At 43.3% G+C, this 22582-nt stretch overlaps 1 protein-coding gene and 1 long non-coding RNA gene across 4 annotated transcripts in view; both read left to right on the top strand.

The window, feature by feature from the left end:
• Positions 1-7910: 7910 nt before the first annotated feature.
• YWHAE (tyrosine 3-monooxygenase/tryptophan 5-monooxygenase activation protein epsilon) overlaps positions 7911-22582 on the top strand; it is a 54711-nt gene continuing 40039 nt past the window's right edge. The window contains exon 1 of one of the 3 annotated variants that reach the window (XM_058702951.1): positions 7911-8097. In XM_058702951.1, the coding sequence (XP_058558934.1) occupies positions 8034-8097 (64 nt within the window). In that variant the 5' untranslated portion in view covers positions 7911-8033. The remainder of the gene's footprint in view (positions 8098-22582) is intronic. The other 2 variants (XM_058702949.1, XM_058702950.1) reach the window with 2 other exon arrangements.
• LOC131497045 (uncharacterized) lies at positions 13076-17773 on the top strand. Its single transcript, XR_009254735.1, has 2 exons — positions 13076-14904; positions 15130-17773. It is a non-coding gene; the product is annotated as an uncharacterized LOC131497045 (long non-coding RNA).

Below are 22582 nucleotides of genomic sequence, written 5' to 3'. Positions count from 1 at the left end.
GGCGATATTTACAATGGCCAAATTATGGAAGCAGCGCAAGTGTTCATCGATAGATGAATGACAAGATGTGGTATATATACCGGATGGAATATTATTCAGCCATAAAAATAATAAAATCTTGCCGTTTGTTACAACATGGATAGATCTAGAGAATATAATGCGAAGTAAAGTAACCAGTCAGAGAAAGACAAACACTATATGATCTCATTCATAGATGCAATTTAGGAAACAAAATTGTCTGTAGAGAACAAACTGAAGGTTACCAGAGGGGAGGTGGGTAGGGAGATGGGTGAAATAGGTAAAACGGATTAAGCATTAAGAGTACACTTACCAGGGGTGCCTGGGTGGCTCAGTTGGTTAAGTGTCTGACTTTGGCTCAGGTCATGATCTCATGGTTCGTGGGTTCAAGCCCCACATCGGGCTCTGTCTGCCGACAGCCTGGAGCCTGCTTCCGATTCTGTCTCCCTCTCTCTTTGCCCCTCCCCCCCCCTCAAAAAGTGAATAAAAAATTAAAAAAGAAGAGTATACTTATCAAGGTGAGCACTGAGCTGTAACAATTGTTGAATCATTATATTGTACAACCGAAACTAATATAACCTTATATATTAACTATGCTGAAATTAAGTTTAAAAATATTTCTTTATGTGTTTGTTACCTTGTCAATAATTTCTGTCTCTCTTAGTTCTGTTTGTTGAGAGGACAGGCAGTACAGTCAAAGAATCCATCTAGGTTTAAGATTTCCACCTTCTCAGCAGTTTCTTAGGAAGAGGCACCTTCAGATAGACTTCAGCCAGTCTTGGGAGACACTGCTCGGGAGAGAGTACCAAGTGGTGACAATGAGGTCCCCCTAAACCTCTGCATGTCCATGATAGCCCTGTAGCATCCTGGGAGCACAGCTGGCTTTGTAGGGTGAAAAAGGGGGGCCAATCTGGTCACCCCTGTTGGCTACTATTTCTGTGAAATGACCACTCTCTATCTTTTCACTGCTTTTCTTCTCAAGAGAACCCCACCCTTACTGCTCTCACTTTCTTGCCTTCTTTATGCTTTAGTCAAACGCAGTGTGGCCTCCAACATCCTTTAGAAGCTGCTCTTGAAGGTCAGTAATGACCTAATTCCTATATCCAATGGCTTTTCCTCATTGCTAATCTTTTTTTCCCAAAGTTTATGTATTTAGTAATCTGTACATCTAATGTGGGGCTCAAACTCACAACCCCAAGATCCAGAAGAGTCCATGTTCCATCAACTGAGCCAGCCAGGAGCCCCTATGCTGCTGTGGTAGGTTTGCTATTATTTTGTTGAAGAGGTTTGCATCTATTTATAAAAGACTTTGGTCTGTAGTTTTCTTGTAATGTCTTTGTCCAGATTTGGTATTAGAGAACCAGGTAAAGCTGATCTAACAAAATGAGGTAGGACGTGCTCTCTCAGCTAGTTTTTTGGAAGAATTTCAAAGGGTCTGGTGTTAATTCTTTAAATGCTTGGCAGAAAAAAAAAAAAGGAAGAAAAGAAAAGAAAAGAAAAGAAAAAGAGGGGCGTCCGGGTGGCTCAGTCAGTTGGGCGTCCGACTTCAGCTCAGGTCATGATCTCACAGCTTGTGAGTTCGAGCCCCTCATCGGGCTCTGTGCTGACAGCCCAGAGCCTGGAGCCTGCTTCGGATTCTGTGTCTCCCTCTCTCTCTGCCCCTCCCCCGCTCATGCTCTGTCTCTCTCCTACAAAAATAAATAAACATTAAAAAAAAAATTTTTTTTAATGCTTGGCAGAATTCGCCAGTGAAGCCATCTAGTCTTGGGATTTTATTTGTTGGAAGATTATTTTCTATTTCTTCTTGAGTCAGTTTTGGTAGTTTGCACGTAGTATGATCTGGTTCTACACACAATATTTCTTATACCAAATGTGTGGGTTCCCACACCAAGCAATTTTCCAATTATCTGTGGACGCCAACTGGGTATCCTAAATTTTAATTCAATTCTGACACTACCCAGAGTTACTACAGACCCCGGGGACTGAGGTTAAGGGCTCAGTTCCATAGGACAGTTCCCCACTTCATTATTTAAAAAAATGTTTTTAATGTTTATTTATTTTTGAGAGAGGGAGGTGCCTGGGTCGCTCAGTTGGTTAAGCAGCCAACTTCGGCTCAGGTCATGATCTCACAGTTTGTGAGTTCGAGCCCCGCGTTGGGCTCTGTGCTAACAGGCTGACAGCTCGGAGCCTGGAGCCTGCTTCGGATTCTGTGTCTCTCCTTCTTTCTCTGTCCCTCCCCTTCTTTTTTTCAACGTTTTTTAATTTATTTTTGGGACAGAGAGAGACAGAGCATGAACAGGGGAGGGGCAGAGAGAGAGGGAGACACAGAATCGGAAACAGGCTCCAGGCTCTGAGCCGTCAGCCCAGAGCCTGACGCGGGGCTCGAACTCACGGACCCGGACCGCAAGATCGTGACCTGGCTGAAGTCAGACGCTTAACCGACTGCGCCACCCAGGCGCCCCTGTCCCTCCCCTTCTTGTGCTCTGTCTCTCTCTCTCTCTCAAAAATAAATAAACATTTAAAAAAAAAAACAAATAACAGAAGCTCTTCACAGGGATTATTTGGGAAGTTACAAGAGTTTTAGGAGCTCTGTTCAAGGAACTAAGGACAAAGGCCAAACATGTACTTTTTACTATATCATGATATCACATTATGTTTCTAGGAATTTGTCCATTTCATTTGTTATCCAGTTTATCGGCATAGCATTGTTCATAATACAATCCTTCTTTCTGTAAGTTTTATAGTAATGTCCCTACTTTCATTTCTGATTTTAATTTTGAGACTTCTTTTCTTCTTAGCCAATCTAGTTTTTGTTATTCTCTATTTTATTTATGTCCACTTTAATCTTTATTCCGCTAATTTTCGGTTTAGTTGATTCTTCTTTTTGTAGTTCCTTAAGATGTACAGTTATTAATTTGAGATCTTCCTTTTTTTATTTTTTTATTTTTTTTTAAATTTTTTTAACGTTTATTTATTTTTGAGACAGAGAGAGACAGAGCATGAACGGGGGAGGGTCAGAGAGAGAGGGAGACACAGAATCGGAAACAGGCTCCAGGTTCTGAGCGGTCAGCACAGAGCCCGACGCGGGGCTCGAACTCACGGACCACGAGATCATGACCTGAGCTGAAGTCGGACGCTTAACCGACTGAGCCACCCAGGCGCCCCGAGATCTTCCTTTTTTTAAATGTTTATTTATTTTTGAAAGAGAGAGAGAGAGAGAGGGAGGGAGATAACGCGAATGGGGGAGGGGCAGAGAGCGAGGGGGACAGAAGATGGGAAGAAGTGGGCTTCACATTGATAGCAGCTAGCCCAACGCGGGGCTCAAACTCACGAACTGCGAGATCATGACCTGAGCTAAAGTCGGTTGCTCAACCCACCGAGCCACCCAGACACCCCAAAAGATCTTCCTTTTTTAATGTAGGCATTTACAGCTACAAATTTCCCTCTTAGCACTATTTTTACTCATCTCATGTTTTGGTATACTGTGTGCTTGTTTTTATTCATCTCAAGGTATTTTTAAATTTCCCTGGTGATTTCTTCCTGGGCCATTAGTTATTTAAAAGTGTTATTTCAGGGGCGCCTGGGTGGCTCAGTCGGTTGAGTGTCTGACTCTTGATTTTGGCTCTGGTCATGAGCTCGTAGTTCTTGGGATTGAGCCCCCAATCTGGCTGTGCGCTGACAGCACGGGGCCTGCTTGGGATTCTCTCTCTCCCCCTCTCTCTGCCCGTCTGCTAAGCACATGCACTCTTTCTGTCTCTCAAAATAAATATATGAACTTAAAAAAAATATTTAAGTGTTACTTCATTTCCACATATTTGTTAATTTTCCAGTTTTCTTTTTATTGTTGATTTTTAGTTTCATTCCATTGTGATAGGAAAAGATATTTTGTATGATTGCATTCTTTTAACTTTTTTTTTAAGTTTATATATTTCTTTTTGAGAAAGAGAGAGAGAGAGAGAGCACCCGTAGGGTAGGAGCAGAGAGAAGGAGAAACAGAATCCCAAGCAGTTTCTGCACCATCAGTGCAGGGTGCAAAGCCCGATGGAGGGCTTGAACTCACAAATGATGAGATCATGACCTGAGCTGAGAGCGAGTCGGACGCTTAACTGACTACACCACCCAGGCGCCCCTCAATCTTTCAGCATTTATTAAAACTCATTTTGTGGTGTGCTTGGGTGGCTCAGTTGGTTGGGCATTTGATTTGGCTCAGGTCATGATCTCATGGTTCGTGGGTTTGATCCCCGAATCCCGCTCTGTGCTGACAGCTCAGAGCCTGGAGCCTGCTTGGGATTCTGTGTCTCCCTCTCTCTCTGCCCCTCCCCCACTTGCACTCTGTCTCTGTCTCTCAAAAATAAATAAATATTAAAAACAAAAAGACTGCTTTTGTGGCCTATCATACGATCTCCAGTTCCTTAACTTACAGAAGAACATGATGTTTGCTGAAGGTCACATGTTTATTTATTTACAGAATTGGGACTGGAACCTAGTAGGTCTTTTTGATTTTCACGTTTACCATTAAGATTGATAAGTTGTTTTTTTTTGTTTGTTTGTTTTTTATTTTTATTTTTATTTTTTTTAGAGAGAGAAAGAGATGGAAGGAAGGGCAGAGGGAGAGAGAGAGAGAATCTTAAGCATGAGGCTTCAAGCTCCGTGTGTAGATCAACTCAGGGCTTGATTTCACGACCCTGGGATCAGGACCTGAGCAGAAATCAATAGTCAGAGGCTTACCTGACTGAGTCCCCCAGGCGTGCCCCTGATAAGTATGTTTAAAGTGTAAAGGGGCTTCGTTTCAAAGGCACTAAGGAGCTACCCAATCTCTTTCGTTGGGTCTCCTGCTTTCAAATATCTCCTAAAAGCAGGTCTTCTTCAAGGTTTCTCTGGTCTTCTACCTGCACACATTCTCTAGTTGCTTCTGTGGCAGCCTCCCAATTCCATGCTGGTAATTTTTACCTGATGATCTGTGAGAACCTTAGAACATGTACAAAAAGGAATTCATGTCTCTGTTCATTCCATCACGTCTCTGTTCATTTATGTTCCGTTCATTCCGTCAGCAGCTTTCCCTACCCGTCAATTTTAATTTTTTTTTTCCTCTTCACAAAATTGACACATCTGAACAGCTACAAACTTTTTTTTTTAATCTTATTTTTAAGTAATCTCTACACCCAATGTGGGGTGCAAACTCACAACCCTGAGGTCAAGAGTTGCATGCTCTACCAACTGAGCCAGCCAGGTGCCCCCAGCTATGAACTCTTGAGGCTTTTCTCTGCAGGACTATTTCTATCTGTCCTTTCCTTCCTATTTTTACTGCAACCATCTATTACTCTTACCTGTATTATTGTAGCCTTTCTTTAATCACAGCTGTGCAACCTTTTTTGTTTTAATTTTTATTTCATAATCATAAAGTTATGCTTTAAAAAATTTGTTTAAGTTTTTACTTTGAGAGAGAGAGAGGAAGAATGAGCCGGGGAGAGGGGGCAGAGACAGAGGAGAACAGAGGATCTGAAGTGGGCTCTGTGCTGACAGCAGAGAGACTGATGTGGGGCTCAAACTCACACACCATGAGATCATGACCTGAGCCCAAGTTGGATGCTTAACCAACTGAGTCACCCAGGCACCCCTCATAAACTTATTTTTAAAATTTATTTTTATTTATTTTGAGAGAGAGTGAGAGATAGAGAGTGAGCAGAGGAGGGGCAGAGAGAGGGAAGGATACAGAATCCCAAGCAGGATTGGCGATGTCAGCACAGAGCCGATGTGGGGCTTGAACTCATGAACTGTGAGATCATGACCTGAGCCAAAATCAAGAGTCGGAAGCTTAACTGACTGAGCCACCCAGGCACCCCATAAACCTTTTAAAAAGATTTTTTTTATTTTTGAGTAATCTCTACATACAGTGTGGAGCTTTAGCTCACAATCCAAGATCAAGAGTTGCATGTCCTTCCTACTGAGCCAGCCAGGAGCCTCTCATCATCATAAACTTAACTTTGCAATCCAGCTAGACATGGAGAGGAGTAAGGAAAATATGGAACCCATAGAACTGTGGTGAGAGCACAAAGATGACGGGATTTTTGGAGCAGATGGGGGTGAAGGGGTGCTCTCCTGAGCTATAGAATGAATGGTCTGGTCGTTAAGATAAAACACAAATCAAAACCAAAAAAGATAAAACACAAGTTAAATTTATTAGATTTGTCCACAGTCAGCAATGGTGATCTTCTTACTGGTCTTGCCATTCCTGGCCCCAAAGCACTTCATGGCTTCCATAATACTCATGCTCTCTTTCACTTTGCAAAAGACCGCATGCTTGCCATCCAGTCTTGGCAATGTAGATGAAAAACTTTGTGTTGGGTCCTGCACTTGCCATGGACAGATGCCAACACTTGTATGCTTCAGGATGAAATTCTCATCATCAGATTTCTCCCCACAGATGGACTTGCCACCACTGCCATTTTGGCATGGGAAGTCACCACCCTGGCCCATGAATCCCAAATAATCCTGTGAAAGCAGGAATCTGTATAACCAAATCTTTTCTCCCCTGTGCTCAGAGCACAAAAGTTTGCTTGCTGTCTTTGGAACTTTTGTCTGCAAACAGCTGGAAGGCGTCGTGGCCCAATGGCTCCCCACCCACAGCGAGGTGGAAGAACATGGTGGGGTTGGTCATGGCTGGGCAGTGCAGGTGGTTTTGGGATCATGGGGACTGCAAGGCCTGCCATGCAATCTCTATTAGTCTTTCCAAAGTGTATCCATGATGGCATCATCCTCCACGTAAAATCATCAAAAAATAACTCCCTTGTGCCCACGAAATAAGGTGCAGGGGCGCCTGGGTGGCTTGGTCGGTTGAGTGTCCGACTTCGGCTCAGGTCATGATCTCACGGTCCGTGAGTTCGAGCCCCGCGTCGGGCTCTGTGCTGACGGCTCAGAGCCTGGAGCCTGTTTCCGATTCTGTGTCTCCCTCTCTCCCTGCCCCTCCCCTGTTCATGCTCTGTCTCTCTCTGTCTCAAAAAATAAATTAACGTTAAAAAAAAATTAAAAAAAAAAGGTGCAAACTTCCTAGTTTACCATACAAGACTCTTCATAATTTGTTTCCAATCTACTTTTTATTCCACATCTATTGCATATCCCACCACAGAGTTTGTATTCTGACCTGAGCTTCAGTCATGCAACTAATATGTTATTGAGTACAAGGTGCTGGGAATCCATTGGGAAGAAACACAGGCCAGGTTCTTTCCCAGTCCTGCCTCCTCCATCTCGATTTAATATTGGTCCCACTCTTCTGCACCTTGCACTCCAGACCAGATTTCTCTAACAACTTCCCGCTTCTATCCACGGTGGGCCTAAGGAGAAAAAGAAGACTAAAAAGGAAGAAGAAAAAGACTGCAAAAGGCAAGGATGAAGTTGAGGTGTGAAATCTGCAGGCCTCTTTCCCCTACCAATTATAGTAGAATCCCACTCTTAACCCTGGTGTCAAAAGGGTGTGAAAATGTCCCAGGACTGGGTTTGGCTGAAAAAGGAGCAGGTAGGACAGAAGTTGGTTTCAGTGAGGAAGGCCTGCCATTATAAAAACCGTTACAGCCTCTGGCTCTCTTCCCGCACGTCCAGGCGTCGGCCTTAGGTCACAGCCCAGGCTCCCTTGCTCACTCGCTTCAGGAGCCGTCCAGGCGGCCTCCCCCGCGCGGTCTCTCTCTTCCCTCAATCTCTCGGGATAGTTCTCCCTCCCAGCCGTCGCAGTTCCCGCCTCAACGTTCCAACGCCTGCGGAGCCCACGGAGGAGGGGCTTCTGGCTGGTTCCAGCCTCTTCGGGCTTTGAGCTCCTGGACCCGCCCTCCCCCCCCCCCCCCCGCGCCAGTTGCCAGGGAGCGGTTGCCATAGAGCTGAGCAGTTGTCCGCGTGCGCAGGCGGAAGTCCCGGATTGAGGCGCCGCCATTTTTGCTGCCCAGACACGGAGCGAGAGGCTGAGAGAGTCGGAGACACTATCCGCTTCCATCCGTCGCGCAGACCCTGCCGGAGCCGCTGCCGCTATGGATGATCGGGAGGATCTGGTGTACCAGGCGAAGCTGGCCGAGCAGGCTGAGCGATACGACGGTGAGTTGGGGGGGTTACGGGGGGCTGGAATTCTCGGACCCTCTGCCGCCGCCCACAGAGGCCGGGAGCAGGAGACAAAATGGCGGCATCGTCTCCGAACCTGGCCGGGGATGTGGATTCGGGAAGCAGGAAATGGCCTGTGGGCTCCCGGAGCGGTGGGAGGCTCCAGGCCCAGGAATTTGACCCCTTTGGCGTCCTCAGTTGCAGACACTCGCGGGCCTGGAGGCCGAGGCGAGAGGGTGGAGGAGTTGGTTGTAAAATGGCGGCTGGGGGGGGGAGGGCGAGTCCCGGGGCGGGGGAGGGGGAGGAGATGGCGGGTGCTGTCTCCGCGCGAGCAATCCCCAGGGGAACCTCTGGGCCATCTTGGGATGTGGCGAACAATTGGGTGGGGTGATGGGAGAAGAAACACCCGTCACATGGGGGAGAGTGGCACCAGGAGCTGCAGCGCGGGCGCCTTTGAGGGAAATATGGCGGGTGGGGGCGGTGGCTTTTCCCCGGAGGCCCAATGTGGGGCGGCGGCTGTGGAGTCTCACAAAGGAGAATCCTTGCGAGCGGAGGGCTTTGGGTTTGTGGTGGAGGGCCGTCTTGGGTGAGGGGTGGGGAAGGACAGAGTGGGAATCACTGCAGTTCATCCTTGAGCGGAGGCCAGCCGAGATGCTGCGATCGGATTTCCTTTCCGTAGGCCGGCACACCTTGTATTGAGTGATTTTTAGACTTTACATTCAATCAACCTTGCTTTCTTCTGGGGAGGTCTAGAAAAACCTCGCTCACGGTCCCTTTCCTCGGACTTATCCTGGAGAGCTCGCAAGTTCTGTAATCATTTTCTGGCATCGTTAGCTGGGGACGGCGGGGGGGGGGCAGGTTCTGGTGGATAAAGCATTGAACAGGAAATAAGGAGACCATGATTCTTAGTCCTTTAAATGCCCGTGCCTCAGTTTACCAGTTTGTAAAAATGATGACTTTACTGTTTACAGTTACCATTATGACAAACGAAAAGACCTGTTGGAAAATAAAGTTATTTCAAATAACGTTTAATAACTGTATTTTGGTTGACTCCCCCGGCTTGGAATGCGTGTTTGTATTTAATGGGGAGGTCGTAATCTACCCGAAGCCCTCAGCTGAGGGTTTGGTTATTGGATTTTGAACATAGGGCATCCCAGCAGATCGTATTTTCTCTTTTCTATTTTAAAGAAATGGCTTTGTGTACAGATTTGAACAGTTCTTTGTTCATTGCTCCTTTGCCCCTAAAGGTTCTTGAGTCATTTTTTTAGAACTTGATCGAAATGTCCATTGTGTCTGTTTAGTCGTCAAAGGGTGCTGCTCTTTAAAATTGCCCTTACCTCCTCCATTTTGGACCTAGGTAACTTGAATTACCCCACATCCGTTAAACCTGTAGTATTATAAAAACAAAAAACCTTACATGTGGTTTCTGTGGTTTTAATTCTGTTCAGGGGTGAGACAAGGTTGGAAACAACCATTGATCTTCAGATTTTTTCATAATTACTGAAGCCACTTATTTTTCAAAATGTTATGTAGGGCCCATGCTTTCCTTGAATGCCAGGTTGGTCATGTGAATAGCCTCAGGGGTAGTCTCAGTATATCATCATATATTAGGATTCAAGAATTTGAAAATTAGAAAAGGTCAGGAACTCCAATTGCATTTCATAAATTCTCACATACCTATTTGTATTGAACAAGGTTTTTGTTGGGAGGGAGAGGGAAATAAGATGGGGAAGTACAGCTCAAGGTCAGATTTGTCTTTATTTCCGTGTTTAAAAGTGAAACAATGTAGGTGTGCTCCTTGTGGAAGTTTTTCTTCATCCCCCTTAGGCACCAGATAGGTTCCTCTCAATCTATTAGTGTCCTTGGGGGGAAACTTGAAATTATATTTGAATGCTCTCTGGTCTGTAAGGATTTAGGCTCAAATTCTCAAGTTAGGATTTAGGTTTTGCCAAAACCAAAAAGGGCGTGGAAGAAGCTTTTTGTTTTTAATTTGTTTTAAAACTGATTTTGGAAGCTCATGATTGTAGCTTCCAAGCAAGTGATGGTTTAGTGATAATATTGGAGCTGGGTGGTGAGGAGTTTTAACCAAAGCCCTGTTGGTTATTGAACATAGTGTTATCTAGAGAGAGCCACTTCATTAAGTTATTTAAACGTTAAGTGTCTCCTTCAGGATATAAAGGGGGAAGGAAATAGGATCTACCAGGTGGGAAGGAACTCCTGTGACTGCTGGGCACAAGATAGGGAGGAATTCATTGGGAAGAAGAGGAAAGCAGTCATCAGGAAGTAGCCTCTACCTGTGTCCACTCCTTTGTTGAGTGCAATAATTCAGTTTTGTGGTGACAAAAATTCCTCATAGTTTTAGTCACTGAACAATATGTGGTGTGGGGAGTAGAAGAAGAGTGCATTTAAATGATTTGTTTTTGGGTTGGAAGTAAATACTGGCTTTTCTGGTTCCTGCAGTATCTGTTATGTTGCATACTCTGTTGAACCTAACACTTTTTTGTAGCATCATTTAATTATATTCTGGGGAATTGGAATCAATTTATATGGATTATTTAATGGTACTGGAGGAAGAGCTAAGCTGTGTTCAGGAAAAGGACACTTGGCGGTTGCAGATAGGAAATATTGAAGTTTGGGGTAGGAGTGTTCACCTTGGAGATTAAACCTAGCGGCATCACTTAGTAGTCTAAGACATAGGTTTTCTAACATCTGTAGCAGTTTTAAGCAAGCCTGTTACCTTTAAGCATTTCTGAACCAAGTCTTAACATTCCCATATACACAAACCACAGTAGTACAGAAAAGGAAAAATAAAAGCGGAAAAAGTGCTTTTCACATTTTTCAGAGTAGAGGGGTCAGCATAAAGTACATTGGGTTTGTGGGGTAGTTGCTGGTTTTGTCCTTTCTTACCTTTTCCCTGTGATGATTGGCTCCTTGTGGGGTAGGGGTAAAGTTTAGATGGTCACTTGTGATTCATTCTCTTTGTGAATGAATGCATCTATTCTGAGTTATTTACTTGAGCGCTGTCCTTTTTAAAATACCAGAGCCTCATCTCTAGCTTATTCTATAGTCAGTGAAGGTGGGAACGTGTTGTGAATAAACTCCTTAATAGATGTTAGGGAGAGAAAAACGGATAAAGAGTAACTTTAGTAACGAGTTTAAAGCAGGTTACTATCGGGGCGCCTGGGTGGCGCAGTCGGTTAAGCGTCCGACTTCAGCCAGGTCACGATCTCGCGGTAGGTGAGTTCGAGCCCCGAGTCAGGCTCTGGGCTGATGGCTCGGAGCCTGGAGCCTGTTTCCGATTCTGTGTCTCCCTCTCTCTGCCCCTCCCCCGTTCATGCTCTGTCTCTCTCTGTCCCAAAAGTAAATAAAAAACGTTGAAAAAAAAAAAAGCAGGTTACTATCAATTCTATGTAGGGCAATAATAATTTTTATTATTGCTATTTCAGTTAATGGGAGTTAACTTTATTGAATGTTTTTTTCTCCCTGCCTAAATACAAGCAGAGTTGGATAACGCAATTAAAAAAATCCCTTCTACAGGTAACCTTTAGCCTTAATTTTAAAACAAAAAAAATTTTTTTTTTTTTTTTCTGTGGGGCGCCTGGGTGGCTCAGTCGGTTGAGCCTCCGACTTAGGCTCAGGTCGTGATCTCACGGTTTGTGAGTTCGAGCCCCGCATCGAGCTCTGTGCTGACAGCTCAGAGCCTGGAGCCTGCTTCAGATTCTGTGTCGTCTTCTCTCTCTGCCCCTCCCCCGTTCATGCTATCTCTCCCTGTCTCAAAAATAAATAAACATTAAAAAAAAAAATTTTTTTTTTTTTTAATGTTTATTTTCAAGAGTGAGCGAGAGCCCAAATGGGGAGGGGTGGGGGGGGGGGACACAGAATCTGAAGCAGGCTCCAGGCGGGGGAGAGGCAGAGAGAGGGGGGGAGACACAGAATCTGAAGCAGGCTCCAGGTTCCCAGCTGTCTTCACAGAGTCCAGCCAGCTAGGGGCTTGAACTCACGGACCATGAGATGACCTGAGCCGAAGTCAGATGCTTAACTGACTGAGCCACCCAGGTGCCCTAGCCTTCATATTTAATTAAATCGGATGCTCTTTTGTGTTTACTTTAACATTTAAAATACTTTTTTGTTTAAGTAAACTGTACACCCCACATGGGGCAGGAATTCATGACCCCAAGATCAAGAGTCGCATGCTCCACCAACTGAACCAGCCAGGCACCCCTACTTTAGGCTTTTGTACAGTATTGTGCACAGTGGGCAAATTTCAGTTTATTTTGTTGGCTTCCCAAACTATGGAATATAATGAAATCATTGTAATTTGAGATGATGGGAGTAAATTCTTACTATTGCGGACATTCCTAGGCATCCTTTTCACCTTTATTTGAAAAGGTCTCCATTTGAATTCTAGTATGGTCTAGAACACATAATCTGAGCAAAATTTGGATTCAGTAAGTACAAACAAACACGTTGAGAGTCTGTGCAAACAAGCAGAGTTTTCATAATTGTCTAATAAGCTTGTTCAAAGGAATATGAAATATTTAAAACACTCCTAGACTTTAACCTGGTATATATAGCAAGTGAAATATAGAAAGTGAAATTTCAGTCTGGTAATTTAATGTATCTAATTTTACAAATGAGTTACCAATACTTTAAGAAGATGATCTGAGAACATTATTTTTATTTATTTTTATTTTCTTAAATTATTTTTATGTTTATTCATTTTTTTGAGACACAGAGACAGAGCGTGAATGGGGGAGGGGCAGAGAGAGGGGGAGACACAGAATCCGAAGCAAGCTCCAGGCTCTGAACTGATAGCAGCACAGATCCTGATGCGGGGCTCAAACTCACGGACTGTGAGATGATGACCTGAGCCGAAGTTGGACGCTTAACCAACTGAGCCATCCAGGCGCCCCTATTTTTCTTTTTTTTTTTTTTTTAAATTTTTTTTCAACATTTTTTACTTATTTTTGGGACAGAGAGAGACAAAGCATGAATGGGGGAGGGGCAGAGAGAGAGGGAGACACAGAATCGGAAACAGGCTCCAGGCTCCGAGCCATCAGCCCAGAGCCCGACGCGGGGCTCGAACTCACGGACCGCGAGATCGTGACCTGGCTGAAGTCGGACGCTTAACCGACTGCGCCACCCAGGCGCCCCCCTATTTTTATTTTCTTAAAATTTATTTATTTTGAGAGAGCACGGATGCAGAGAAAGGGAGAGACAGATTCCTAAGCAGGCTTAGCACAGAGCCTGACATGGAGCTTGAGCTCAGGAAACCGTGAGATCGTGACCTGAGCTGTTATCAAGAGTTGGACACTTAACCCAACTGAGCCACCCAGGTACCCCTGAAAGCATAATTAAAAAAACTTTTTTTTTTTCATTTTTTAAAGTTTATTTATTTTGATAGAGAACGAGTGGGCGACGGGTGGGGGGGAACAGAGGATCTGAAGCAGGCTCTGTGGTGACAGCCCAGTGTGGGGCTCGAATTCACAAACTGCGAGATCATGACCTGAACTGAAGTCAGACGCTTAACACATTGAGCCACCCAGATGCCCCAAAAGCATAATTTTTTTGAAAGTTTTGATGATTTATTTATTTATTTTAATTTTTTAAATGTTTATTTACTTTTGGGAGAGAGAGTGTGACCGGGGGAGGGGCAGAGACAGAGAGGGAGACGCGGTCTCCAAGCTGTCAGCTTAGAGCCTGATGGGGCACTGGAACTCATGAGAAGCCACATCATGACCTCAGCCGAAGAGGGATGCTTAACTGACTGAGCCACTGAGGTGCCCCCAAAAGCATAATTCAAAAAAAAATAAAAAAATAAATTTTATTTTATTTTATTTTTTTTGAGAGAGCACGAGCATGAGCAGTGATGGGGCAGACACAGAATAGGAAGCAAGCTCCAGACTCTATGGGGGGCCAAACTCACGAACTCCGAGATCATGACCTGAGCTGAAGTCAGATGCTTAGCCGACTGAGCCACCCAAAGCATTTTTAAAAAAAAAATTTTTTTTAACGTTTATTTATTATTGAGAGACAGAGAGAGACAGAGCGTGAACAGGGGAGGGGCAGAGAGAGGGGGAGGCACAATGTGAAGCAGGCTCCGGTCTCCGAGCTGTCAGCACAGAGCCCGACTCTGGGCTCAAACCCATGAAACGTGAGATCATGACCTGCGCCGAAGTCAGACGCTCATCTGAGCCACCCGGGCGCCCCTAACCCAAAGCATAATTTTTAAAAAAGAAGGCTGTAAGGCTGATTTTGCAGCAATTTTTTTTTTTTTTTACTTTATATTTAAGACGAGTGTGTATTTAAACAGCAATGACAGGAGTAGGGTAAAGGTTAAACTTTTAGACTTTATAGAACACATTTATCTAGAATTTCACATTTCACAAACTTCTTTCACAAACTTTTTTACTTATATCATGTATCAGTGAACTAGATAATGTTGCTTCCATTTTATGGTTCTTTAGAAAAGTGAATTTGAGATTTAATGTTTTTTTTTTTTTCTACCACATGACTGTTTGGCTAGTAAATGGCAAAGCCAGAACTTGTCTGCTGATCTTTAGACCGGTACTCTCATTTCTTCTAAGCCACTTCTAAGCCACAAAAGAGACCTGTGTGTAACTAATTAAGGTAGTAAGCTGGGAATGCTGTATACTTACTTTTTTAGTAGTTCAAATGTGTCTTGGTGCTTGACTTGTATCGGTCATAAATAGTAGATAAAACATCTTCACGCTTTTCTAAAGAAACCTCGTGTTTTCAAAACAGTTCCAGCTTAGGACACCTCCCTGGCTCAGTCCGAAAAGCGTGCGATTCTTTAATTTTTTTTTTTTTAATGTTTATTTATTTTTGAAGGAGAGAGAGAGACAGGGTGTGAGTGGAGGAGGGTCAGAGAGAGAGGGAGACACAGAATCAGAAGCAGGCTCCAGGCTCCGAGCTGTCAGCACAGAGCCCGACGCGGGGCTCAGACTCACAGACCGCGAGATCATGACCTGAGCCGAAGTCGGACGTTCAACCGACTGAGCCACCCAGGCGCCCCTCTTTAATTTTTTTTAACATTTACTTATTAAAAATATTTTTTAATGTTTATTTTTGAGAGAGAGGGAGGAGCAGAGAGAGGGAGACACAGAATCTGAAGCAGGCTTCTGGCTCTGAGCTGTCAGCACAGAGCCCGATATGGAGCTCTAACCCACGAATCGTGAGATCATGACCTGAGCTGAAGTGGGTCGCTTAACTGACTGAGCCACCCAGGCTCCCCAACGTTTATTTATTTTTGAGGGAGAGGGAGACACAGAATCTGAAGCAGGCCCCAGTCTCTGAGCTGTCAGCACAGAGCCCGACATGGGGCTCGAACCCACAAACCGTGAGATCGTGACCTGAGCCGAAGTTGGATTCTTAAACGCTTAACCCAGTAAGCCACGCAGGTGCCCCATAGTGTGTGATTCTTGATCTTGGGGTCATGAGTTTGAGCCCCACATTGGGTGGAGAGATTATTAAAAAAAAATTAATAAACTTAAAAAAAATCTCATTTTAAGGCACAGTGAATGAAGTTAGAATGAGGGATTTTAGGTAATCTCAAAATTTGTGTTTGCATACGGTTTCCTTGGTTTCCTCGGTTTGTAGAGTCTGCTGGGGTATGGCCAGGCATTTCTGCAAATTGCTTTTATTTAAAACCTCTGTCCACCCCCCCCCCCCTTTTGTCTTGATGGATGCAGCCTTTAAGTTAATGATTTAGTCATAACACTTTTAGGAGGGGGAGAGGTTGACAAATGATTTGCAAATGTTCCAGATACTAGCCTAGAGAGCTGTCATACAGAATCCATTAAGGGGTAGTGAGGAACAGTAGCAAAAAGTTAACGTATACTGTTTCTGAAATGGTCAGTTAACAGTAAATTGGTTTGCCAACATAATTCTGTGGTTTGAACTCATTAACTAAATATTCATGTTAGACTACATAATAATTGGGTCATAATAACTGCCATAATAATTAAAGGGCCATCATAATTTATCATTCAAATCAGGATACCTTGAAACGAAGGGGTAGCAATTCATAATAGTGCTAAGACCGTAAGCATAAACTAGGATTGTTCGGAGATGCAAACTTGCCTTACGGTTATTGTACTTAAGACCATTTGTTCTTACTCATCTCATTTAGATTCATACAAACCACCAACCGGTGGACCTGACTGATAGTGTCAAAGCCAGATATGTTAGTTTTATGTCTGTCTGTCTTGAGTAGATCTGTGTTTTTGATGAATGCAGTGGTTAAGCTCAGGTCATGATGTCAGTTTGTGTCAGCTCAGAACCTGCTTTGGATCCTCTGTCTCTCTCTCTCTGCCCCCTCTCCCCCCCCCCCCCCCCCCGCTTGTTCTCTCTATCTCTCCATCTCTCTCTTCCCCCCCCCCCAAAAAAAAAAAACAAACATTAAAAAAGTCTTTAAAAATACTTGACTTAGGTGTTAGTAGCAGTGTCTGTCCTAAGCTTGGACGATTTTCCCCAAGTACGCTTCTATAGTCTAACCCCATACCTTGTTATGACCATTCTGTTTAGAACACTGAATTGTTTAGTTTAGAAAACATGACCATGATCCTGGTTTATCTTGTTTTAAATTTAATCTTCAATTTGTAGCCCTTCTTCAAACGATTTAGCACAATAGCTGGGCAGATCTGTCATTGGTAAGCTTGATTTGTGATCAGGTCAGGATTTTATCCAGCTAAAGCAATATGAAATATGTTTAATGTTCATTTGTGAAATTTCAAAGAGACACGTTGCATTGAAATTTATGACTATTTTCATATTTTGGCAGATGTGGTATAGTGCAAAGGCCTTGGAACCCTTGCATTCCTTGTCTGTAGAAGGGCAATTAATGATTACTTGCCTTGCCTGCTAATTTACAGGGTTATGAAATTGTGGGTTCATTAAAGGGCAGAGTATTCCTGTTTTCCGGTGTGAAAGATGAAGTAAAATTTTGCTGTGGGTATACTGTGGTCATATTATAAGATGAATTATCTCTTTTGAGTTTTTCCTAGCAAGTGTACTCTTGTGGTGTTAGTCTCTAAGTTACATTTGCATAAAGAGAAATTAGTTCTGAAAATCCTTAATTGTAACTCAAATCTGAACATTTGCATATCCTAAAAGTGAAGGTTGTCCAAATTATTCCGAAGCAATATAATACATAATTTGGCCATGTTGAGCTGGTCTGTAGTTCTTTTGATACTAATTCCAGGTTAATATTCAAGAGAATGTTCATGTCTCTCTGACAAATAAAACACCTGTTGTAGGTAGATCTGGAATGAAAGATTCCATAGAATAAAAATATAATTTAGGATTAAAATATTTTTGCTAGCAGTCTCAAGATTACTCACTAGGAACATACTGATACTATCTATAGTAGGTACATATAGTGTATATACTACCTATAACCAGTTTTGTGAAATGTGATTCTAAAGGCTTAATGTAAGCCTTGGGCAGTGAATGGGTTCTGATTAATAAAATGCTACCAATTAATACTACTTGTACCTTGGTGGTTTAGTAATTGTATTTATTTGTTATAATGTGTTGTTTTAAGTAGTAAAACTTTATGAGAAGAATATCATGAAAATTTCAAAACCCTGTGTGTTCTTTGACTAGGAAATATCACTGACAGTTATGATTTTATTTTTTTAAATGTGTATTTTGAGAGAGAGCCCGTGTGTGTGAGTGGGGGAGGGGCTGAGAGAATTCCAGGCAGGCTTCACGCTGTCAGCACAGAGGGCTCAAACTTATGAGCCCTGAGATCATGACCTAAGCCGAAATCAAGAGTTGGACGCTTAACCAACTGAGCCACCCAGGCGCCCCAGTTATGACTTTGTTTTTAGAATTTCCAAAAGGAATTCATTAATACAAAATCTGCAGAATAGGTTTCACAGCTTTAAAACTGCTGAAATTTTGGTGAAGGTTTCTTGGCTGTTCAGAGACTTAGAAGAATAAGTGAAATTAGTAATAAATTTGAATGGTGTAACCTTTCTTTTAAGCTGTATCAGTACAAGGGTTATTTTTGGTGCTTTTTTCCCCTGATGTATTCTAAAACAAAGGTGTCTTCTAATTCTGCAAAAATATGACAAAAGATTTAGACCTTGACCTTTTTTTTCCTTTTTTCCCCTTTTTTCCCCATATGTCAGTGTCTTAGGTCGCTTATCTTGCCAATCTCTTTTCTTTTTATTTAAAAAAATTTTTTTAATGTTTTTATTTATTTTTGAAAGAGAGACAGAGCATGAATGGGGGAGGAGCAGAGAGAGAGGGAGACATAGAATTTGAAGCAGGCTTCAGGCTCTGAGCTGTCAGCACAGAGCCTGATGCGGGGCTCGAACTCACGAACTTGTGAGATCATGACCTGTGCTGAAGTTGAATGCTTAACCGACTGAGCTACCCAGGCACCCCTCTCTTTTCTTTTTTTTTTTTTTTTTTAATGTTTTTATTTATGTTTGAGACAGAGAGAGACAGAGCATGAGCGGGGAAGGGGCAGAGAGAGAGGGAGACACGGAATCTGAAGCAGGCTCCAGGCTCTGAGCTGTCAGCACAGAGCCCGACGCGGGGCTTGAACTCACAGACTGTGAGATCGTGACCTGAGCCGAAGTCGGACGCTTAACCAACTGAGCCACCCAGGCGCCCCTTTTCTTTTAAATCTCTTATTTTCTACCTCTGTTTTCTCTGCACCTCATCTTTTTGATTCTACCAAGGCTTAACATTTTTGGCTGCCTGAGGGGATATCCTCTTAAACTCTTGGAAGAGAAAACTCCTGTTTTGATGGAGTCAGAGGGAATTTCCCACTTCCCCCAATCGTGAGACTAATGAGAGTGGTACTTCTTTGCAGTCAAAATTGTAGAATCTGGGTAGAAGGTTGTCCTGTTTAAAAAAAAATTTTTTTTTAAAGTTAATTTATTTTGAGAGAGAGAGAAAAAGCACAAGTGGGGAAGGGGCAGAGAAGAGAGAATCCCAAGCAGGCTCCGTGCCAGCGGTGCAGAGCCCAGTGCTGGGCTCAGTGAGATCATGATCCGAGCTGAGACCAGGGGTCCTGACGCTTAACACACTGTGCTACCCAGGCACCCCAAAGTTGTCCTGTTTCTACCTAACAGAAGCTAGTTGGGAACGTTTTAAAGTTCTTCAGAAGGCTTACACAAGATTTTTTTTTTTTTTTGCCTGTTTCTAGGGAAGATAGGAGTTAATTCTAGAGTGAGAGGTGCTTCTCTTTAGGCTGGTACAAGAAGAAAAAAATTGTACTTGAATGCCAAGATTATTGTGTTTTGAAAGCCTTAGTATTCAGAGTGTTAAAAGTAAGTTCCAAAGGCATTTGACAAATACATAATGAGATCCAACTATGTACCAGGCACTGTTCTAGACACTTGGGATTCATCATTAAACAAAATAGACAAAGGGTCTCTTCAAGGAGTTTATATTGCAGTGAATGTATAAACGTTTTTAGAATTATTTCTTCTGTTAGTATGTGTAATTGAGTTAATTTGAATTAGTAACAACAGTGATGTTTAATAAAGGCACCATACCTATTGCTGGTCCCTGTCCTGTATCAAGGACTAGAAAACTACAAATGTACTTTATTGACTGCTATGGTCAAGTAGTGCTAACAAACTGAAAAGCTTTAAAAAGTTTTCATTGACTCTGTGATAATAAAATTCTCTAATAACATCTATTAATTATGCCAGGTACTTATTATTTCTCTCAATCCTCAAAAAAACCCCCTGGAAAGTAGATATGCCACTTACTTTACAGGTAAGGATTAAGAACATTAGGAAAGGTGGCAGTAAATAGGTAACATCACTGGGACGGATGTTGCACTCCCAGGCTGATAGCTTCTGTGCTTGTATGTAAACATTAGTCCAGTCTCCTTGAAGCTCTTATTTCTGTTCCATAGATTTTAATTTTGTAACTTAGAAGTTCCTTTGAAGAGTCTTTTGACTTAATTTCTCTGTTTAGCATTTTTTTCTTTTGAGAGGGAGAGTGGGGAGGGGCAGAGAGAGAGGTAGAGACAGAATCCCACGCAGGCTCTCCCAAAGTGGGACTTAAACCCACGAACCGTGAGATCATGACCTGAGCTGAGATCAAGAGTTGGACATCCAACTGACTGAGCCACCCAGGCGCCCGTTTGTAAAAAATTAAAAAAAAAAAAAAAGTTTGTTTAATTTTGAGAGTGCCTGCGCGTGAGTTGGGGAGGAGCAGAGAGAAAGAGGGATAATCCCAAGCAGGCCCCAAGCTGCCAGTGCAGAGCCTGATGGTGGGCCCAAACCCACTAGTTGTGAGATTATGACCTGAGCAGAAACCAAGAGTTGGATGCTTAGCTTTTCTGAGCCACCCTGGGCGCCCCTAGCATTTTCTTTCATATGAAGGAGACAGGGGTGTGGAGGTCGAGTATATTTTCCAGTGGAGAGGCAACAAGAGATAGTAGAACAAGCACTGGACAAGAAGTCATTAAATTTAGGGGGAGGTTTGTTACGTTCAGATTTTATGTGGATCACTCTCTTGAGACATGGTTACTTTCAAGGCCTGTTTTTATCATCTGTATAATGAGAGATTTTATTTTATTTTATTTTATTTTATTTTTTTAGTATTTATGAGAGTATGTGTGCGAGCTAGTGGGGAGAGAGTGAGTCTTTTCTCTCTTTCTTTTTTTTAACCTTTTTTAGTGTATTATTTCTTTTGAGGGAGAGAGAGAGAGCGCGCACATGTGTGTGTCTGTGAGAGTGACAGTGAATGGGGGGAGGGGCAGAGAGCATCCCTAGCCAGCTTCCTGCTGTCTGCAGAGCCCAACAAGGGGCGATCTCACAAGCTAGGAGATCCTGTTCTGAGCTGAAATCCAAGTTGGACGCTTAACTGACTGAGCCACCCCAGACACCCCGAGAGGAAATCTTAAGCAGGCTCCACAGATAGTGTGGAGCCCGACTTGGGGATTGATCCCACGACCCTGGCTGGGATCACAAGCCGAGCCAGAATCAAGAGTGTGACACTCAACCAACTGAGCCACCCAGGCACCCTGAGAGATTTCTTTTCTGAAAGTTATTTAATGAATTTGCAGGCTGAAACTACTTATTTTGTTGATTTATTTATTTGTTATATATATTTAAATGTTTACTTTTGAGGAGAGTGAGTGCAAGCAGGGGAGGGGCAGAGAGAGGGGAACAGGGGATTGGAGGCCTGCTTCCACACTGACAGCACAGACCCCGATACAGGGCTCGAACTCACAAACTGTGAGATCACGACCTGAGCTGAAGTCAGAAGCTCAGCTGGGGCCTCTGAGGTTGCAGCTTATTAAAAAAAAATTTTTTTGTGTGTGTTTTGCATTTATTTATTTTTGAGACACAGAGTGAGTGGGGGAGGGGCAGAGAGAGAATGAGACAGAATGAGACAGAATCGGAAGCAGGCTCCAGGCTCTGAGCTGTCGACACAGAGCCTGAGGCAGGGCTCGAACCCACAAACTGAGATCCTGACCTGAGCCGAAGTTGCACGCTTCTCAGCCACCCAGGCGCCCCTGCAACTTTTAAAATCTTTGCCTTGTGACAAGTGGATGGAGAGCTAGGAAATGAATCTAAATTCAGATCTAGATTACATCTACAACTTTGGTTTTTTGATCCAGCCATCTTAGCTACTGATTTCATTGAATAGAAAACTTCCATTCTCAAAATTTGCATTTCTACATAAATTATTTATTTAAATTTTGTTGTATAAATTGCCCCATTTATTATAGGCTAGCAATGTTTCAAATGGTGGAGCTTCTTTCAGCTCCTTCAGTCTTCTCATGACTGACTTTGCTGTGACAGCAGACATGGTGTTGTAGTTCCAGGCACCACCCGCTCGCGATGGTTTGCATGCAGGAACCACAATGCCAGATCCCCACAGCTCATCTTTTCATCTTGGTTTTGCCACACAAGGAGCAAGTGTACTTGTGTGCTGGCTTGTTTCTTTTTAAAAAATTTATTTTATTTTTGAGAGACCAGAGTGCAAGTGGGGTAGGAGCAGAGAGAGAGGGAGACACAGAATCCAAAGCACAACTGACAGGCGCTCAACTGACTGAGCCACCCAGGCTCCCCTCCCCAAACCTTTTTTTTTAATGTTTTTTATTTTTATATTTTGAGAGAGAGAGAGACAGAGTGCACGCAGGGGAAAGGCAGAGAAAGAGAGGGAGACAAGGAATCCAAAGCAGGCTCCAGGCTTCAAGCTGTCGGCACAGAGCCTGATATGGGGCTTGAACCCACAAATGTGAAATTATGGCCCAAGCCGGAGTTGGACGCTCAACCAACTGAGCCACCCAGGCGCCCCATGTGCTGGCTCATTTCAGTCTTCACCATTTTCCTGAGGGAGGCACCATAACATGTCCCATGTTTATTGACAATTCCGACTTTGTTGGTGCGTGTAGCCATGTCACCGCAAACTACGTCCAAGCCCAGGGAGGACAAATTTGCATTTATATTTCTGCTTGTGTTGAATGAATTATGAG

The sequence above is a fragment of the Neofelis nebulosa genome, chromosome 16 (genome assembly GCF_028018385.1).
Source record: "Neofelis nebulosa isolate mNeoNeb1 chromosome 16, mNeoNeb1.pri, whole genome shotgun sequence".
In the NCBI taxonomy this organism is placed as follows: Eukaryota; Metazoa; Chordata; class Mammalia; order Carnivora; family Felidae; genus Neofelis; species Neofelis nebulosa.
Note: the sequence above shows the minus strand (reverse complement) of the source record. Positions and strands in the feature narration are given on the sequence as shown.